At 43.9% G+C, this 19,003-nt stretch overlaps 1 protein-coding gene across 1 annotated transcript in view; it reads right to left on the bottom strand.

The window, feature by feature from the left end:
• ANKRD28 (ankyrin repeat domain 28) overlaps positions 1 to 9,660 on the bottom strand; it is a 134,358-nt gene extending 124,698 nt beyond the window's left edge. The window contains exon 1 of the mRNA XM_075827237.1: positions 9,120 to 9,660. Coding sequence (XP_075683352.1) covers positions 9,120 to 9,146 — 27 coding nt within the window. The 5' untranslated portion in view covers positions 9,147 to 9,660. The remainder of the gene's footprint in view (positions 1 to 9,119) is intronic.
• Between the last annotated feature and the right edge of the window lie 9,343 nt (positions 9,661 to 19,003).

Genomic DNA, 19,003 nt, shown 5'->3' with positions numbered 1-19,003 from the left:
CCACAGAACAATTCTGGCCATAACATCCATATCCCAAGGGTATAGCCACACGTAGCGTAAACACGGCAGAATTTGCAACTGGATGTTGACGTTCGTGTGAATTTCGCCTAAATCTCCTTCAGAATTTTGTAGGTGGCTTTTAAAATGCAGGCAGTTTGAGGCATTTTTTTTATTTTGTGTTATTTATCTGTAAAGTCCATTTTTTTTTTTTTTACTGCTTCCAATTGATTTCAAGAGCAGAATTCGTCCCGGAAAAAAAACCATGCTGCGTTCCATTGAAATCAATGGGAAGAAGATTTGGGGCATTATTTTACACTGATTCCAACAAGGAAAAACAAAAAATCTGTTTGAACATACCCTAATAGGGAATATAGATCTTCAGGTCGCAAGAAAGTTACATTTGCAATTTGACATAACGCGAGTCAGCTCTTCGTGTACCTTCTGGTTGAGGTTGCATTTATACATAGCAACCATTCTGAACAACCTGAGCTGTAGTGTAAAGCATGGGGAGGACTTCTCTAAAGAGACGCGGTGAATTTCAGACCTCCAATAGGCAATGCAGCCACTGATCATAACTGTGCCCTAGCGTAGGAAAGCTAAATAACAACCTGCACTGCTCAAAGGTACGGACTTGCATATATTGGGGCAGATTTACTACTGTAAATAAATATGTCTGAAAAATTCACCAAATTTTGGCACAAATTGGTGCATTTTGGATGTTTACGCCTCACTAGAAAAGAGGGCATGAGTTAGTGGGGAAATGGGCATGGCTTGACGGTATATGGGTGTTAAGTTGTGCCAAACAAAATCCAAGCCAATCAAGAGTTGGTACAAGGATGAAATAAGTGTTTAGAAAGATGCACCAGATTTCTCATATAGCGAGAACCACAGATCTAAGTTTACACGGTCAAAATCTTACACAGCATTAGTAAATCTGGCACAATATTTCATTTAATTCATCACTTATGTTGTGTGATCACAGACTTCCGCTCTCAGCAAGATCATCCATGCTGCTTCTCTAGAAGTAAACGCAGCCTCTCTGTGTGCGGCGGCAATTGACAGCGATAAATATCTAAAGTGTATGGGGACAGCCAGAATACCCCCCAATGCCTCCTATCGGGGGAAACAAGGGTCAGATGGATTGGAGTCTCTGCCTTCCACTTATCGCAATTCGCTGCCTACTTAAACAATTTGGCCAAGTTGAGGAGACGAAAGAACACATTGGTCTGTGTGCTCAGTTTATTTATAGTTCTAGTTAAAAAAATAAAAATAAACTTTATTATTTCACATCACTTTAGTCCTTTATTTCTCCATCACTTTATTCTTATTGCAGATATTCTTATCAAATACGCTGAAGCCTTTTTAATGAAAAGAAAATGAATAGTTTGACATTGTGGGATACAGAGGTCCACATTCTGTGTTCGGGGGGAGACCATAGTTTACAGCGAGGTGAACGGATTCCCACAGTCCATCTATTTTTATAAACTTGTGGAGATCTGGGTAACATTCACTTTGATATGCTGCTCTATTTTACCTTCATGTTTTCAAAGCAAAAAGAGGAATACGTGAAATCTTGTCGTTTCTAATCACAGTTTAGCATTCATTTTCGGAGTGAATTTTTGAAAAATCCCCACTGAACTCTGGTTGCTGTGTGCAAAAAAGGCTTCACTGCACCCCAGGACTAATAAAGCCATCTAGAAGTGTGCCTTTGAGTGTTGCCATTAAAAAAAAAAAACTCTGAACATCTAAGAACTATTGGCCTCATTTATCAAAACGGTCTGACAGACAAACTGGCCTGGTTGCCCATAGCAACCAGAGCGGAGCTTTCAGTTTGTACTTCGCTCTGGAGATTTGAAGGCTGCGCTGTGATTGGTTGATATGGGCAAGGCCAGTTTTTCAGTTAGACAGTTTTGATAAGAAGTTAAGGGGGGGGGGGGGGGTTCACGCTCACCAAAAAGATGGAGGACTGCAAATTTATTTACATCAGTCAAATCATTTCCATTCATTGGCCTCCTTTTACTAGAATCTGAGCCCTCAAATCACACGAGCGTGTCTGATTTGCATGCGCAAAAAACGGACCGTATTTCCTGCATTTTAGGTGTGCTTTCCGTTACGCATGTGTGCTTTGCGTGTGGCATCCGTTTTTTCACGTCAGTGATTCTCCTCTGCAAGCCCTCCCTTTATTTCTCTGCACTTCGTTAGCGACTGACGCGTGAAATACGGACAGCACACGGATGTCGTCCTTGTTTTTCACACACCCATAGACTTCAATGAGCAACAAGGTCCGCAAAAACGGACCAATATAGGACATGCAGTGAGTTTCACGCAACTTACACTCGCTCCGTAAAAAATCACGCATGTCTGAATAGCCCGATTGACTTCCATGGGTCCGTGTGCCGTCAGTTATTTCAACGGAAAGAACACGGTCGCAGAGCATGCTCGTCTGAATGACCCCTTAGAAAAGCCATTTTTAATTGTGCTTTTGTGTGTCATTTGTGTGAACAGCATCTGTGTCACACATGGACTTCATTAACAGTGGAACACGACAAACAGCCGAACGCTCCAGTAAATGGGAAAGATGTGCACCATATGGATTTGTTCACACGTGGTGAATACGTTGCAGATTTTCCTTCCGGATTTGCGGGCAGAAAATCTGCAACATACTACAGTAACAGTTTAGTGGAATTTAAGAAATGTCATCCACATGCTAGAGGAAAAATCCGCTCAGAATTGACCTGCGGTGTGGATTTTAAATCTGCAGCACATCAAGTTATGCTGCGGAATCGCCAAATACCGCAACAAATGCCAAATGATGCGGAATTTGCTGCAGATTAGATGCGTATCCGCCGCAAATTCTGCAAGTAAAAAAAATTAGTAAACCTAATATTTTCAAAACAATAAAGCCACTTTTTTCAAAGTAAAAAGGCTGTATTCACCCTCCCCTGGCGCTCCCGTAGACTCGTCCCTGCTCCAATGACTGGTCCCTGTACAGGCACCCTGCTGTGACGTTATAGGAGCACCAAGAGAGGCGAGTATAGTGTTTTTATTTAATTGTGGGCTGTTCTCCGCAGAAAAACCGCCCAGATACACGGATCAAAACAAGCTTGATTTGGTGCGTATATTTGGGTAGATTTTTATGCGATTTCTGGATACACTGCAGACTTTTCCGCAGCATTTCCGACCTGTGTGAACATACCCTGTCTGGAAAGCCTGGACCTTTCTTGTAAGCACTAGGTTGCGGTTATTGGAGAAAATGACATGATTATGGAGCTGCCGAAGATAGGGCTCCGCAGCCCCATGAATGGAGGTGGCCGAGCTTGCACACTACTGCTCCATTCCTATGGAGATCCCAGGAGCTGCAAGGCAAGTCCATTCTTGTGATCAGTGGGGTCCCAGCAGTCGGACCCCCACTGATCCATATTTAGCAAAGGATAGGTGATAAATATCTGATTATGGGAAAACCACCTTTCAGTTGCGAAAATATCTGGAAAAAAACGTGTTAACATACAATATACTACTCAACCCAAATCTGCCTCCTTGCACCTATAAATTAGCTGTAAATTTTAATTTTGTTATTGACTTAGGCCTTATTCACATGAACGTGTCAGTTTTGCACGGGTAAAAAGAGCTGCGTTTTTCCTGCGTTGCAGTTCCGTGTGACAGTGTACAGCGCGCGTCTGTTTTTTACACGAGTATGTCATCCGTATCTCACACGTTTTTTAAGTCAGCAAAAAAAAAAAAAAACCTGAAGGAGGCGTATTTCTTTTTCTCATAATTTCTTTAGCAAAAGTTGCGGGGGTCACAAACAGCACATGGAGGTGCGTCCCTGTGCTGTCCGTGATTTTCACGCACCCATTGACTTCAATGAGTGAGTGGTGCGCAAAAAACGCACAATAGGACATGCAGTGAGTTTCACGCAACGGACACGCTGCGTGAAAAACACAATGTCTGAATGGACCCATTGAATTGCATAGGTCCGTGTGACGTTCTGTTTTAACACGCACAACACGGATGTGAAATACGCTCGTGTGAATAAGGCCTTACGGTCAGCTGCCATTTTGTCAGCTAACAAGTGTTTAAAGAGACTGTCACAAGATTATAAGTGCCCTATCTCCTATATAAGGAGATCGGCGCTATAATGTAGGTGACAGTAATGCTTTTTATTTAGAAAAACTATCAATTTTTACCACTTTATGAGCGAGTTTCTTAATACCCAACTGGGCGTGTTTTTACTTTAGACCAAGTGGGCGTTGTACAGAGGAGTGCATGACGCTGACCAATCAGCGTCATTCACTTCTCTCCATTCATTTACTCTGCAGATAGCGCTATAGCTATATCGCTATGTGCAGCCTCATACACAAACACTAAAATTACTGCAGTGTCCTGATAATGAATATACATTACCTCCAGCCAGGATGGGATGTGTATTCAGAATCCTGACCACTTCTCTGCACGTCTCTGTGAGACTACAGAACAGAACAGCACAGCGAGATCTCGCTGAGAGTGACAGTTTACAGCGTAATCTCGCGAGACTACGCCTGCTGTACTGTAAATCACAGAGACGATGCAGTAGTGGTCAGGATTCTGAATACACATCCCGTCCTGGCTTGAGGTAATGTATATTCATTATCAGGACACTGCAGTAACGTTATAGTGTGTTTATGTGGCTGCACATAGCGATATAGCTATATCGCCATCTGCAGTGTAAATGAATGGAGAGGTGTGTATGAAGCTGATTGGTCAGCGTCATACACTCCCCTGTACAACGCCCACTTGGTCTAAAGTAAAAACACGCCCAGTTGGGTATTAAGAAACTCATTAGCATAAAGCTAAAAATATCTCATAAAGTGGTAAAAATAGATCGTTTTTCTAAATAAAAATCACTGCTGTCACCTACATTATAGCACCGATCTCCTTATGTAGGAGACAGGGCACTTATAATGTGGTGAAAGAGCCTCTTTAAAGAAGTTCATTCAAAAGGGGACAACAAAAATCGCTGCACTTCCTGTTGTCACCTTTGTAAAAATGACCACCATAACAACAAAACTACCAATATCTCGAAGTAAAAAAGACATACCGTAATTAATAAACTTTTGGCTACTGCTCTAAATTCTGATTTTATATGGCCACTCTACATTTTGGGTGGGAAGCTACTCATCAGACATTGGTGGCATATGGTTAGAATATGCCACCAATGTCCGATCGGAAGAGGTCTGACTGTTCTCACCTGACCAATTGTTGGAACAAGCTGGAAGTAAAGCCAGGAAAGTGACACTTCATCTCCACTTGTTTTTAGCCTATTTAGACATGGGTCATATATCCTGACACCCCACTAACCTCTACGATAAGACAAGCCCTTGAAAAGGAACAATCCAGGAAATACATGATAAAACCAGACCAGACAGCCAGAAACTGCACCAAATGTATCAGGATATGTTCACACGCTTAACAAAAAATGTCTGACATTATGGAGCCGTTTTCAGAGAAACCAGCCTCTGATTTTCAGGCGTGGAAAATCAGCTCCAAAGAACACCTCAAGAAGTGACATGCACTTCTTTTTACGGAGCGTCTTTTTATGCTCCACTTTTTAAAACAGCGGTGCAAAAAGACGCCCCCATTTGAACGAAATGCTGTTTTTCCCATTGATTTCACTGGGCAGATGTCTGTAGGCGTACAGCTTCCGTATTTTCAGATGTTTTTTGAGGCATAAACGCCCCGAAATATGCCTGAAAACACTGTGTGAACATACCCTCACAGTGGAGCATGCTGTAAGATAAATTTGGCGTATCTTGCTAGGTGATTTGACGTATCTTGGCCGGCGTACTTTAAATCAATAAATGTGGCGAAGTTTACAACTCCTTTTAGCCACACCCCTTATACTAAACACTTGTTAAAATGGGCCGGAAAGGTGCACAGAGTGTCTAAACCACATAATAAATATAGTGCACAGTGTGTAGAGCAGTTTTTCTGTGCTTAGTAAATCACCCTCATTGTGTTATTCCTTCCTAGTGCAGACCCTGACGGATGTAAGACTTCTAGTTCTTCCATTTCTGCACTAGGCATAAAACAGTATCAGATCGTTCCTGTAAGTAAAGGGCCTTTTACACCAGCCGACACTGGGCCGGTGCAGCGAGCGCTGATCAACGAGACATCACTGAGCGGCGCTCGCTTGCTCCTGTCACATGAAGCTATGGCTGGGGACGAGCGGTCGTTACTCCGATCACTCGTCCACATACATTATCATGTCGGCAGCGCGTCTCCCTGTTTACACAGAGAGATGTGTTGCCGACAATGATAACATTTTACTTTTTTAAAACAATACGACCAGCAGATAATCGAGCGTTTCGTCATTCATCTGCTGATCGCTGCCCTTTTTACACAGGGCAATTAGAGGCAACAAGTGTTATATGAACGCTCGTCTGCCTGATAATCGCCCAGTGTAAAACCCCCTTAAAACAGAAACTTTAGGGTTGTAAAAAAAGTTGATAAATTAAAAACGGAGTTCACACTGAGTTTTTTGCAGGCAGATTTTAACCAGCCTGCACTGTTTTTGCCGCGGCTTTCGATGTGTTTTTCGTGCCGTTTTTATGGCCCTTGAGCGCTGCAGGCAAAAAACACCACGGAAAACGCTTTCTCTGCCTCCTTCTGATTTCAATGGGAGGTCAGAGACGGAACCACAGGAAGAAAGAGCACGTCAGTTTTTTTTTTTTCAGTGAGCGTCCATCAATGAGATGCGATTTTTGAAGTTTTTTTGGCACGGTTTCCAACACAGTGTCCACGTCAAAAACAGCGCCAAAAAAAACCTGTGAACTAGGCCTAAGGCCCTGTTCACACGGCAGATTTTGCGTGGCGGGTTCTTCTGCAAAACTCAGAGTGGAACTATTCCTCCCTCCTATTTACATCAATGGGAGGCTCGGGCGGAATCTGCCTGAGGATCGAGCAGGACGCCTATTTTTCCCAACTCCCATTGAAATGAACGGGAGGCGGAATTTTGCGGCGGAATCCTCCACAAAATTTCCTCCGTGTTAACATACCACTAAAAGTGAATGTATTATAAGTCTGACTGCTAAAATGTAAGTATGTCTTACCAGACTAATGTCTTCAAAACAAAAGTAATGCTAAGGCCTTGTTAACATCTGCGTTGGAGACCCAGTTAGGGGCCTGCATCGCAGCTCCGCCTGAAAATACCAGAAACGGCGCGACATGCTGCATTATTGTTTCCGGTAAAACCAAGTCAATGATTTTTGTCGGCCGCCGGTGGTGTCCATCGCGCAACGGAACCGGTGCTTCTTGTATGACCATTGTTGTGCTCCTCTGACAGAGCAGAAAATCAAACGCAGACGTGAGCCTAGCCCGATGCCAAGGGACGCAACGTTACTGAAGACTTGGCAGCAACTGTTTCACATACGTTGAGTTACACAGGGGATACAATAAGCCTACAGTCAAGGCTGCCGGGTGGTAATCATACCCCATCAATGTCAATGAAAACAAACAGTGACCATGTCTCAGTACTGTTGTGTGACAGACTCCTACCTGGAGAAAAAGTGGAGTGCCCAGAATTGCATGACCATCCTTGTACAATCGCGTGTCGGTCATTGCATAGCACAAGTCGCCACGCCACCCTCGATTTACGAAGATATTCTGATGTGGAATTTAGGGACCCAACAAACAATGGTAGATGTAGAAAAATAAAATACAATAAGTACAAGACTAGTTACCAACGAGCGATGAATTATGAGGAACATGTTATCACAGAGACCTTCAACAACCGCTACCCTGCGTCTAGGTGGCAGAGAAGCGAAATATAACCCAATGAATGGCACATAGAGCAGGTTAGTAAATAATGGAGGTGAAAGCAGTCAGGCAGGTGGAGGTGCGGGGTTGGCAAGGAACTCATGCGTACATCCAGGTGACTGAACTCTACGGAAATGCACCCGTCACAGCACAGGAAGGCATAAACCAAAAAAGAAAAGGGAGGGCAAGCATGCAAATACAGCATCCTGTATACCTCAACACGTAACCATCTACAGAACTGCGGTAACCATTATATAGAATCCTAATCAGGAAGAATATTCTGCCATACATAGAACACGGTCACGTTACACGAATGTATTCTTATAGATACAGCGCCACACGTTAGTCTTGTCTAATTCTGTCCCTCTCACTTTAGCCTAAAATAAACGTGAGATTGTCTGACTTGTTATCTGAGGCGGTGCCAGGACTGGCGGTGGATACAATCCTCACAGACTGAAGGTAAAGGCCCAAAGAAACAACAAGCGGCCGTGAATAAACTGCGACTTTCTGGATTCTATAGGCACCGCAATCAAGACCAGAGAACACGGTGTATAAATGTATTATGGTTATAGGTGTCATCACATATAGAGGTCGGGCGTTCATCCGTGCCAACAATACGAAAGATGGCACAGTATTTACTACTAGGATTCAGGTGGATTTTTAGATAGGGGACTTTAGGTGCCAGTTTGATTTTTTTTCCCCAGGAGCCAGCAATAGGAAAGGGGGCAACGTTCTACAGGGTTCACACTATTTCCCGATCAGAACCTTTTTATTAATTGGCTAGAGAATCTTCTGAGGCATAAATGACACCGTTTTCTCGATCGCCTACCGCAAACACAACATTACTCTTTAGGGATGATAGAAATGGATGTGCGGTGACAGCAATGGGATTTTTTTTTATAAAAGGTGACAATTTCTACACCTGTCGTAACCTTGTCACCATCCGCCATATATCGTTTCACGACATGTGCACAAGATAGAAACCGTGACATCATACGACGTGCCGGGATAGATACCGGTCAGTGTGAATACACCCCAAATCAGCAGTGCTGCACCCCACAGCCATTTTGTCCATTACCCAGAGACCTTGTGATAAAGTAGCAGGAAATCCATGCCAATGCTGCTCTGCCCTTGGCACATGACCACCTTGCCTAAACAGTTTACCAAACCATGCAAATAGCACATCATACGTAGAGAGCGTGGGCTGTGGCACACGTACATGACCAGGGCACAATGCAGGAGTGACCAGGGTGCCAGGCAGGGCATAGCTGCAGCCTGGCAGGCCCCTGAATGACAGCAGCGGGATAACCTGGGCCGCCTCTCACCTGCTCCCGCAGCTTGAGGAACACCATGGTGCGCAGAGCGTTGCTGGGTGTCAGGCTTCCTCCTCCCCCCGCATGCAGGTCCTCCAGCCTCGGAGGAGGGCGTCAGAGGTGACAGTGTCCGGCCTGTTCCAGCGGGTCACACTCCGCACCGGGTGAGCGATGGAGGGTGGAAGGAGCGGGTTTACACTCCTCCTCCTGCTCGTTGTGCCGTCTCCTTCCTTGAAATTCAGCCACACAGCGCAACTCCCCGGACACCTCCTTCCATAGCGTAACCGCCAAACCCCAGTCGAACACAGCGCTGATTGGCCGCATGCAAGGGGCGGGGCCTACGGCCGTCACACGTCATTGCGACAAGACATTTTTTTAGAGGAAGCGGTTAATCACGCAAATACCCGCATGGGGGCGCTCGTGATGTTGCGTACACTAACTATGGACACTCTAGCTTTCTTATAGTCTCTTCTATTACTTTCTCCGAGTAGATCGCTATATTGTGGGGAAGGAAATGAAGGCAATAAACAGTCCTTGTAAAACGTAACGTTAAGGCGACAGTGGGCGGAGTAACGGGGGGGCAACCGGCAAATGACGTTGCTAATGACGCAAGGGTTAGTGGGCGGGGCGCTACAGGTGAGCGCGCGCGCTTACAGGTAACATGGCTGTCCTTTGCTACTGACATGGCAGCGGAGTGGGAGATGTGGGCAGATAGGCACGTACCCAGCGTTGTACAGGAAGTGTCAGGCCTAGTAGTATATCCGCTCTTATACTGAATTTAGGTCATAGCGTGCGTGTGGTATTTTGTATCATCTCATAATAAAATCAAATGACTCCACGACGAGGTATTTTGTATACAGTGTTTAACCCTATAAATAACTTGTTGGGGAAGACAATGAATGTGAAAGCTACGTATGCTGGAAGGGCTCCCCTGCCGTGCTGGAGCTGCTTAGGGTTTTGTATTGTTGTCTTGGCAACAGGGCAATCCTGTCTGATGCAGCATCTCCCCCAAATTTCTGCTGGAGATGAATGTCATTAGGGGGGGGTGTCACATCTCTATTAGCCAGAGTGGTGAGCAGCTAAAAACCAGGGGCCACAGCTCTGGCTGACTTGGTTGTCCATTACCTGCAGCGGGCACTGTAGGGCAGAAGTGCTGGCAGCCAGGGGGCGATTGCTGGGGTTTTCAGGAGCTGCCCACGTGATAATCAAGATCGTTGGGCAGCTTTCTTCAGAGAAGGGTTAACTCGACAACACTTGTGTAATGAAAAGCTCTACTACTTTGTGTACAAATACACTTTGGGGGAGATGTATCAAACTGGTGCGAAAGAAATGGGGAGGAGTTGCTCGTGGCAACCTGTCAGATTTCACATTTCATTTTTAAAGGCCCTTTTGAAAAGGCAGCTACCTGATTGGTTGCCATGGACAAGTCCTCCACTCTTCCATTGCGCCACTTCTAAAACATCTTGCGCTTGGTGTTTCATAGTCATTCACAGGAGTGGTTCTCGGATTTGAAGGACAACTCCTATCCATATGATCTATTAGGGCATATGGATGTCATAGAGGGGCGGGGGCCTCTAGTGGGTAAGGCCTATACTTGGTAACGATATAAAGGCCTATACTTGTATTACAAGGACAGCCATTCACTTCAACAGCCACCATGTAATACTATGTTTCTCTGGCAGTGGCAGGGAAATGTATGGCTGGCCACATCTTCAGAAGCCAGATCCGCGGACTTAAAGTGTAGCTAAACGTTTGACAAACTTCTGACATGTCAGAAGTTTGGATTGGTGGGGGGTCCGAGCACCGAGACCCCCACCAATCGCTAGAACGAAGCAGCTGAAGTGTTCGTGTGAGCGCTCAGCCGCTTCGCGTCCGGCTTTTTCCAGAAATGAATGTATCGGTGTACGGACTCAATAGAAAGTCTATGAGCCTGTACTCCGATACATCGGCTTTCCCGAAAAAGCCAAACAGACACGAAGCGGCTGAGCGCTCACACGAACACTTCAGCTGCTTTGTTCTAGCGATTGGTGGGGGTCTCTGTGCTCGGACCCCCCACCAATCCAAACTTCTGATATGTCACTATAGCATGTCAGAAGTTTGTCAAACGTTTAGCTACACTTTAAGAATCCGCATTTACTTTTTTTTTCAGAAAGGGTTGTAGTGATAAAATAACCCCTTTAACTGGTATGGCGAATCTCCTCCAAATTCACGGATTTCCAACTTCTGTGTACGCCGGCCTTTTTCCTTCTCCATCTGTGTGAGGTTCCATTATCTACATACCGTCGCTCGATGGTTCGCCACCTGGTGAACGCAGCTAGAGCGTGTATTCCTGCGCTGTGGAGACAAACTTGCCCTCCATCGATTGGTATGTTGTTCGGAAAGATCCAGGAGATTATGAGAATGGAGGATCTCACGGCATCCATGAGAGGGACCCATGCTAAATTTCTCAAAACTTGGTATCTCTGGGTCAGATTCCAATCTTCTGTCGAGTTCAGGAATATTGTGGCTTCATGAATATAACCCTGAGGCATAAGGGGCATTGTTAGTTTTCTTCCCTCCCTTTCCTCTCTCTCTCATCTTCTTTTTTGCTTTACTCTCTCTCTCTCTCTGATATGTCTACTCTCGGACCTTTGTGCATGGCTGCGGGTTCAGGATGCATAGGGCGTCCGTTTCAATTACTGTATCAGATGTGCGTTATTGTTCTTTTTGCACTTAATGTGGAAATTATACTGGCCTGCGAGCCGATGTTTGTGCTGCAGATGTTTGCACTATCGTGTCTTGTTTTATTGGAAAATGGAAAATAAAAGAAAAATAACCCCTTTAAAATGAATGCATTATCAGAAAATGAAATTATTAACTGGTTCCCGGCCGCTGGCTGTGTTTTTGCGGTCAGGGTACTTAAAACCCGCGCCATAGACTTTTTACGGCTCGGGTTTTAACTTGCTGTCCGAGCAATCGGGCAGCTGAATGTCGAGTCTCCAGCTGTCAGTGTCTGCCGGGGACCCTGAGGAGAGGATAGAAGCAGCTTTCGCTGCTTCTCTCTTCTCCGATCACTTGTAAAGTGTACAGTGCAGCCCCAGTTACAGTGGAAAAGCAAGGTGTAAAAGAGAGAAAAAAAATATATAAAGTTCCCCCAAGGTCTTTTTTTGACCTTTGAGGGACAGACCATAGTAATAAAAAAATAGTAAAGTAAAGTGCAAAAAAAAAAAACAGAATAATAAATACACATAAATTACCCACCCCAAAAAAAATGTCCGTCCCCCCGCCAATCATTGTTGTAACGCTAGCGCTGAACCAATTACCCTAATATAGACAAGTAATAAATTAAAATTTACGGTAGACCATGACGATCACAAATAAAAGGTCTTTTTTAGGGTAAAACTATGTGTTGTTACCAAAAAAAAATAGCTGAAACGTAAGAGCTTATTTTTTTACTATTATTTTCAAACTTTAGGAATAAAAATAGCAAAAAGGATGTGTATAAAAACGATAAAAAAAGAAACCTGCATTGTCTACGGAAAAAACATCGCAAAAATCACGTCGTTAGCCCAACAAATAAAAAAGTTATAGCCATTTAACTAACACGTGCTAAAAAGGGCTAAACAGTGTCTGAAGGCTCAAAATAGCCCGAACCTTTCACTAGCCCATACATGTGCAGCTGAGTGCACCATCTTATAGGCACTGCTGCACAGACCCTGGACTACCTGTCTAGCATCCTCCGTTTTTGAGATATCGGTGCCGATATTATTGGTGCCCGATATGTAAACTACCCCCTGTACTGTCAGTAGGGCGTTTCTTTACTTGGAAAGGGCAGGGGGGCGTGATACTTAACGTTCTGGCACTGTCCAGTCAGCTACGGACAGTGTCAGAGCTACTTGTGCTGTGTGATCTCTCATGAGATCACACAGTCCTGTCATCACTTTCTGACGAGCTGAAGAGAGCAGAGCGCACACCCACGCACAGCTCCGCCACTGCTGCCACGGAACATAAGAGGAGAAGAATTCACATCCGGAGGCGTGCGCGCGCGCGCACACTCTCTTCTCTCCAGCTCTTGTCAGACAGTGATGACAAGATTGTGTGATCTTGCAAGAGAGATCACACAGCACAAACCGCTCTGACACTGTCCATAGCTGATTGGACAGTGTCAGAACGCAAAGTATCACGCCTCACTGACAGTACAGGGGGTAATTTACATATCGGGCACCAATAATAACGGCACTGATATCTTAAAAACGGAGGAGGCTAGACAGGTAGTTTAAAGTGCCCCAGACGAAGGTATCTGTCGAAACGCGTGTCGGGTGTTGGCGTTCTCTCTGCGCAAAACCATGAATTTAGGTATGTACTTCATGTGCAACTGGTTTCTGTGATTTATGCCTTAGACTTAGGCCTCATTTACACGAGTGTAATATACGCGCGTGCTTTTCGCGCGTGTCGTACGCACCTATATTACTCTATGGGGCAGTGCAGACGATGCGTGAATTTTGCGCAGCGCGAGTGCGTTGCGTAAAACTCACGGCATGTTCTATAATCGTGCGTTTTTCGCGCATCACGCACCCATTGAAGTCAATGGGTGCGTGAAAACCACGAAGGTCGCACGGAAGAACTTCCGTGCGAACTGCGTGATTCGCGCAAGAGCTGTCAAACTCTGAACGTAAACAGAAAAGCACCACGTGCTTTTCTGTTTACAAACATCCAAAAGGAGTGTCTTAGAGATGAGCGAACCGAACTTCACCGAGTTCGGCCGAACTCGTTTTGGCTGAACCCGGCAAAAAATGTTGCGGGACGAGACGTCAGCAGACAGTCACTGTCCAGGGTGCTGAAATAGTTAAACTGGTTTAGCACCCTGCACAGTGACTTCCGATCCCAATATACGTGAACGTGTAAAAAAAAAAAAGTTCTAACTTACCGATAAAACTCCCGGCTTCTTCCTCCAGTCTGACCTCCCGGGATGACAATTCAGTCCAAGTGACAGCTGCAGCCAATCACAGGCCAAGCACAGGCTGCAGCGGTCACATGGACTGCCGCGTCATCCAGGGAGGTGGGGCCAGATGTCAAGAGAGGCGCGTCACCAAGGACGCGTCACCAAGGCAACGGCCGGGAAGTTCTCGGTAAGTACGAACCTCTTTTTTTTTAAACAGGTTACTCGATATGGTGATCGGAATTGAGGGTGCTGAACGAGTTACTGCCGATCAGTTAGCTCTTTCAGCACCATGGACAGTGACTGACGTCGGCTAGCCTCATCTCTATGATGGCGGCTGCGCGAAAATCACGCAGCCGCGCATCATACACGGATGACACACGGAGCTGTCAAGTGCCTTTTGCGCACGCAAAACGCACACGCTCGTGTAAATGAGGCCTTATTGCCATTCTGACTTTCCAGCTGATTGTTTCAGGCACTAGACCAGGGGTCTCAAACTCGGCCGGGTAAGTGGGCCACATATAGAAAAAATGGGAAGTTGACGGGCCGCATTACTTTCAAATTTGATACAATACAAAATTATTGTGAATCAATTAGTTATTTGATCTACTATAACACTATATTAACCCCTTAACGCACCATGACGTAACTGTACGTCATGGTGAGCAGTAAGTTTGCGCACCTTGACGTACAGTCACGTCAGTGCTTTGACAGTTAACCGCCGCGCGGCGCTACACCGCAGCGGCGGTTAACTGTGCAGGGTGTCAGCCCTGCTCTCCCCGTTGCCGATCAGCGGCCTGTCGCCGCTGATATCGGCAGTTAACCCCTTAATTGCGGCGCTCGATTTTGAACGCCACAATTAAGGTCTTTAGCGCCGATCGGCAGCCCCCATGTGAAATCACGGGGGCTGGCGATGGTACCCATGGCAACCGGACGCCAGACAATGGCTTCCGGGTTGCCATGTACAGAAGCCTATGAGGACCACCCCGAGGGTGGTCGTCGTAGGCTTCCTGTCAGTGTGACTGTCACGTCACAATGACAGTTGAAATGCATTACACTACGTGTGTAGTGTAATGTATTCCAGCAGCGATCAGAGCTGCAAGTCTAAGTGTCCCCTAGTGGGACAAGTGAAAAAAGTAAAAAAAAGAATAAAAATGTTTTAAAAAAAGTGTAAAAATAAAAAAGTTATAAGTGATATAAACAAGAACTGCTTTTTTTCCTATAATAAGTCTTTTATTATAGGAAAAAAAATGAACACGTAAAAAAAAAGTACACATATTTGGTATCACCGCGTTCGTAACGACCCCAACTATAAAACTATAATATTATTTTTCCCGCACAGTGAACGCCGCAAAAAAAATAAACGAAAAACAATGCCAGAATCACTATTTTTTGGTCACCACCCCTCACAAAATATGTAATAAAAAGTGATCAAAAAGTCGCATGTACGGCAAAATAGTACCGATACAAACTACAACCCGTCCCGCAAAAAACAAGCCCTTACACAGCTTTTTTGACTGAAAAATAAAAAAGTTATGGCTCTCAGAATATGGTGACACAGAAAATACATTATTTTCTAAATAAGTTATTTTATTGCACAAACGCTGCAAAACATAAAAAAACCTATATACATATGGTATGGCCGTAATCATATCGACCCGCAGAATAAAATATAATGGTCATTTATAGCCCAGGGTAAACGCCGTCAAAAATAAATAAAAATCATTGTCAGAATTGATGGTTTTTGGTTACCTTGCTTGCCGAAAAATTGAATAAAAAGTGATCAACAAAATCGCATGTACCCCAAAATGGTACCAATGAAAATTACAGATTGTCCCGCAACAAATAAGCCCTCACACGGCTCCGGTGGTGAAAAAATAAAAAAAGTTCCGGCTCCCAGATTATGGCGATGCAAAATGTGCAGAGCGTTCCAAAAGTGGATAAGATCGGGCACCATTTATCAGTGCGACACCGGCCACATATCTGTGGATTATTATTTATTTACCCCATTATTATACCCTCTTATTATGCCCCTGATGTACTCTGCCCAGCCTACATGTGCCCCAACATTATAAACTGAAATACCAGCAAAACGCCAAAGCTACTACCAAGCAAAATATGCGCTCCAAAAGCCAAATGGCGTCCCTCCCTTCTGAGCCCTACAGCGTGCCCAAACAGCCGTTTATGTCCACCGATATGGCATCGTACCAAAAAATGGTACCAATAAAAACGACAGCTCGTCCCGCAAAAAATAAGCCCCCACACCGCTCTATTGACAGAAAAATAAAAAAGTAATGGCTCTTGGAAAGCGGGGAGGAAAAACGAAAAAGCAAAACATGAATCAGTTCGTAAAGGGTTAATTACTTTCTAATGAAAAAGCATTTCTGACCACATGTGGGGTATTGCCGTACTCGGGAGAAATTGCTTTGCAAACGTTGGGGTGCATTTTCTCGTTTATCCTTTGTGAAATTGAAAAAATTCAACATTTTAGTGGAAATAATGTTGATATTAATTTTCACAGCCTAATTCTAATAAATTCTGCAAAAGACGTGTGGGGCCTAAATGCTCACTATACCCCTAGATAGATTCCTTAAGTGGTGTAGTTTCCCAAATGGGGTTACTTTTGGGGGGCTTCCACTGTTTCGGTCTCTCAGGGGCTTTGCAAATTCGACATGACACCCAAAAACATTCCAGCTAAATTTGAGCTCCAAAAGCCAAATAGCGCTCCTTCCCTTCTAAGCCCCGGTGTGGGTCCAAACAGTAGTTTATTACCACATATGGGGTATTTACGTAATCAGGAGAAATTGTTTTACAAATGTTGGGGCGCTTTTTCTCCTTTATTCCTTGTAAAAATTAAAAATGGCTACCTTTTTTCAGAAAAAAAGTAGATTTTCATCTTCACATACTAATTCAAATAAATTTAGCAAAAAAACTGTGGGTTCAAAATGCTAACTATACCCATAGATAAATTCCTTGAGGGGTATAGTTTCCAAAATGGGGTCACTATTGGGGGGTTTCCACGGTTTTCTTCCCTCCAGTGCATTGCAAACGCGACACGGCACTGAAAACTATTCCAGCAAAATCAGAAATCCAAAATCCAAATGGTGCTCCTTCTCTTCTGAGGCCTGCTGTGGGTCCAAACAGCAATTTATTACCACATATGGGGTATTGCTATAATCGGAAGATATTGCTTTACATATGTTGGGGTGTTTTTTCTACTTTATTCCTTGTAAAAATTTAAAATTTCCTAATTTTTTCACAAAAAAAGTAGATTTTCACCTTCACATACTAATTCAAATAAATTTAGCAAAAAAACTGTGGGTTCAAAATGCTAACTATACCCATAGATAAATTCCTTGAGGGGTATCGTTTCCAAAATGGGGTCACTTTTGGGGTGTTTCCACTGTTTTGGCAGCACAAGGCCTCCTCACACCTGACATGGTACCTAAAATATATTCTAATAAAATAGAGGCCCAAAATCCACTAGGTGCTCCTTTGCTTCTGAGGCCTGTGTTTCAGTCCATGACCGCGCTAGGGCCACATGTGGGGTATTTCTAAAAACTGCAGAATCTGGGCAATAAATATTGAGTTGCATTTCTTGGGTAAAACCTTCTGTGGTACAGAAAAAATGTATTACAAATGAATTTTTGAAGAAAAAAAATTAAATTTGTAAATTTCCCCTCTACTTTGCTTTAATTCCTGTGAAACGCCTAAAGGGCTAAAATACTTTGTGAATGCTGTTTTGAATACTTTGATGGGTGCAGTTTTCAAAATGGGGTGATTTATGGTGACTTTCTAATATATAAGGCCCTCAAAGCCATTTCAGAACTGAACTGGTCCCTGAAAAAATAGCCTTTTGAAATTTTCTTGAAAATATGAGAAATTGCTGCTAAAGTTCTAAGCGTTGTAACGTCCTAGAAAAATAAAAGAATGTTCAAAAAACGACGCAAACATAAAGTAGACATATGGGAAATATAAACTAGTATGTATTTTGTGTGGTATTACTATCTGTTTTACAAGTAAATACATAAAAATTTAGAAAAATGCTAATTTTTGCTAATTTTCTCTAAATCTTGGCGTTTCTTACAAATAAATATTGAATTTAATGACAAAATTTTTTCAGTATCATAAAGTACAACATGTCACGAGAAAACAATCCCAGAATCGCTTGGATAGGTAAAAGCATTCTGGAGTTATTACCACATAAAGTGACACATGTCAGATTTGCAAAAATGGGGCTGGTCCTGAAGGCCAAAACAGGCTTAGACACTAAGGGGTTAATATAATAATAATAATAATACTACTACATTACTATAATAATACCGCTAGGTTTAAAATTTGAGAAATTTCTCCACGTGTTTATTTCAACAATCCAGTTTAAGTGTCGCTAAATGCAGTCCGGCGGCTCAGAATTTTTGGGCATTTACAGCCACACAGTCCTCTGTCCTGGCCTGAAACGAATCTGCATGACCAGTGCAGGGCAAGAAGGGCAGATAAACAAGATGTGCACATGGCTTTCAGCTTCCTGTCACGGACAGGACACATATCTGGAGCCAGGGGAGGTGAGGGAACCTCCAGACCACCAGATATTAACACTTTATTTTATTTTTGACCACCAAAGAAGGGGGTCTTAACCTAAACCATCAGGGAAAGAAATACTAACACCTCCTACTACTCTTCACCATCAATGAACCTATTAACCCCCTCTTCCCTTACATCCCACCAGCAGCACAATAATGGGGTATTTCTGCCCCTGTGTACTAGTAGGACCGATGAAATTTTTAAATTAATCAAATGAAACACTAATTAACTAGAGACCCTCCCTACATAATGAAGTCTAACCCCTCCCACCTTGTGTTTTTTTCTGTCCTGTGGACTTGGGGTTCCTTTGCATTGTGTTACTGTTTTCATTTGCTGTGATCCACTGACTCAGTCCCTTACATGCAATATACTGGGTTCCGGTGCAGCTGCACGGTTT

The sequence above is a fragment of the Rhinoderma darwinii genome, chromosome 5 (assembly GCF_050947455.1).
Source record: "Rhinoderma darwinii isolate aRhiDar2 chromosome 5, aRhiDar2.hap1, whole genome shotgun sequence".
Taxonomy (NCBI): Eukaryota; Metazoa; Chordata; class Amphibia; order Anura; family Rhinodermatidae; genus Rhinoderma; species Rhinoderma darwinii.
Note: the sequence above shows the minus strand (reverse complement) of the source record. Positions and strands in the feature narration are given on the sequence as shown.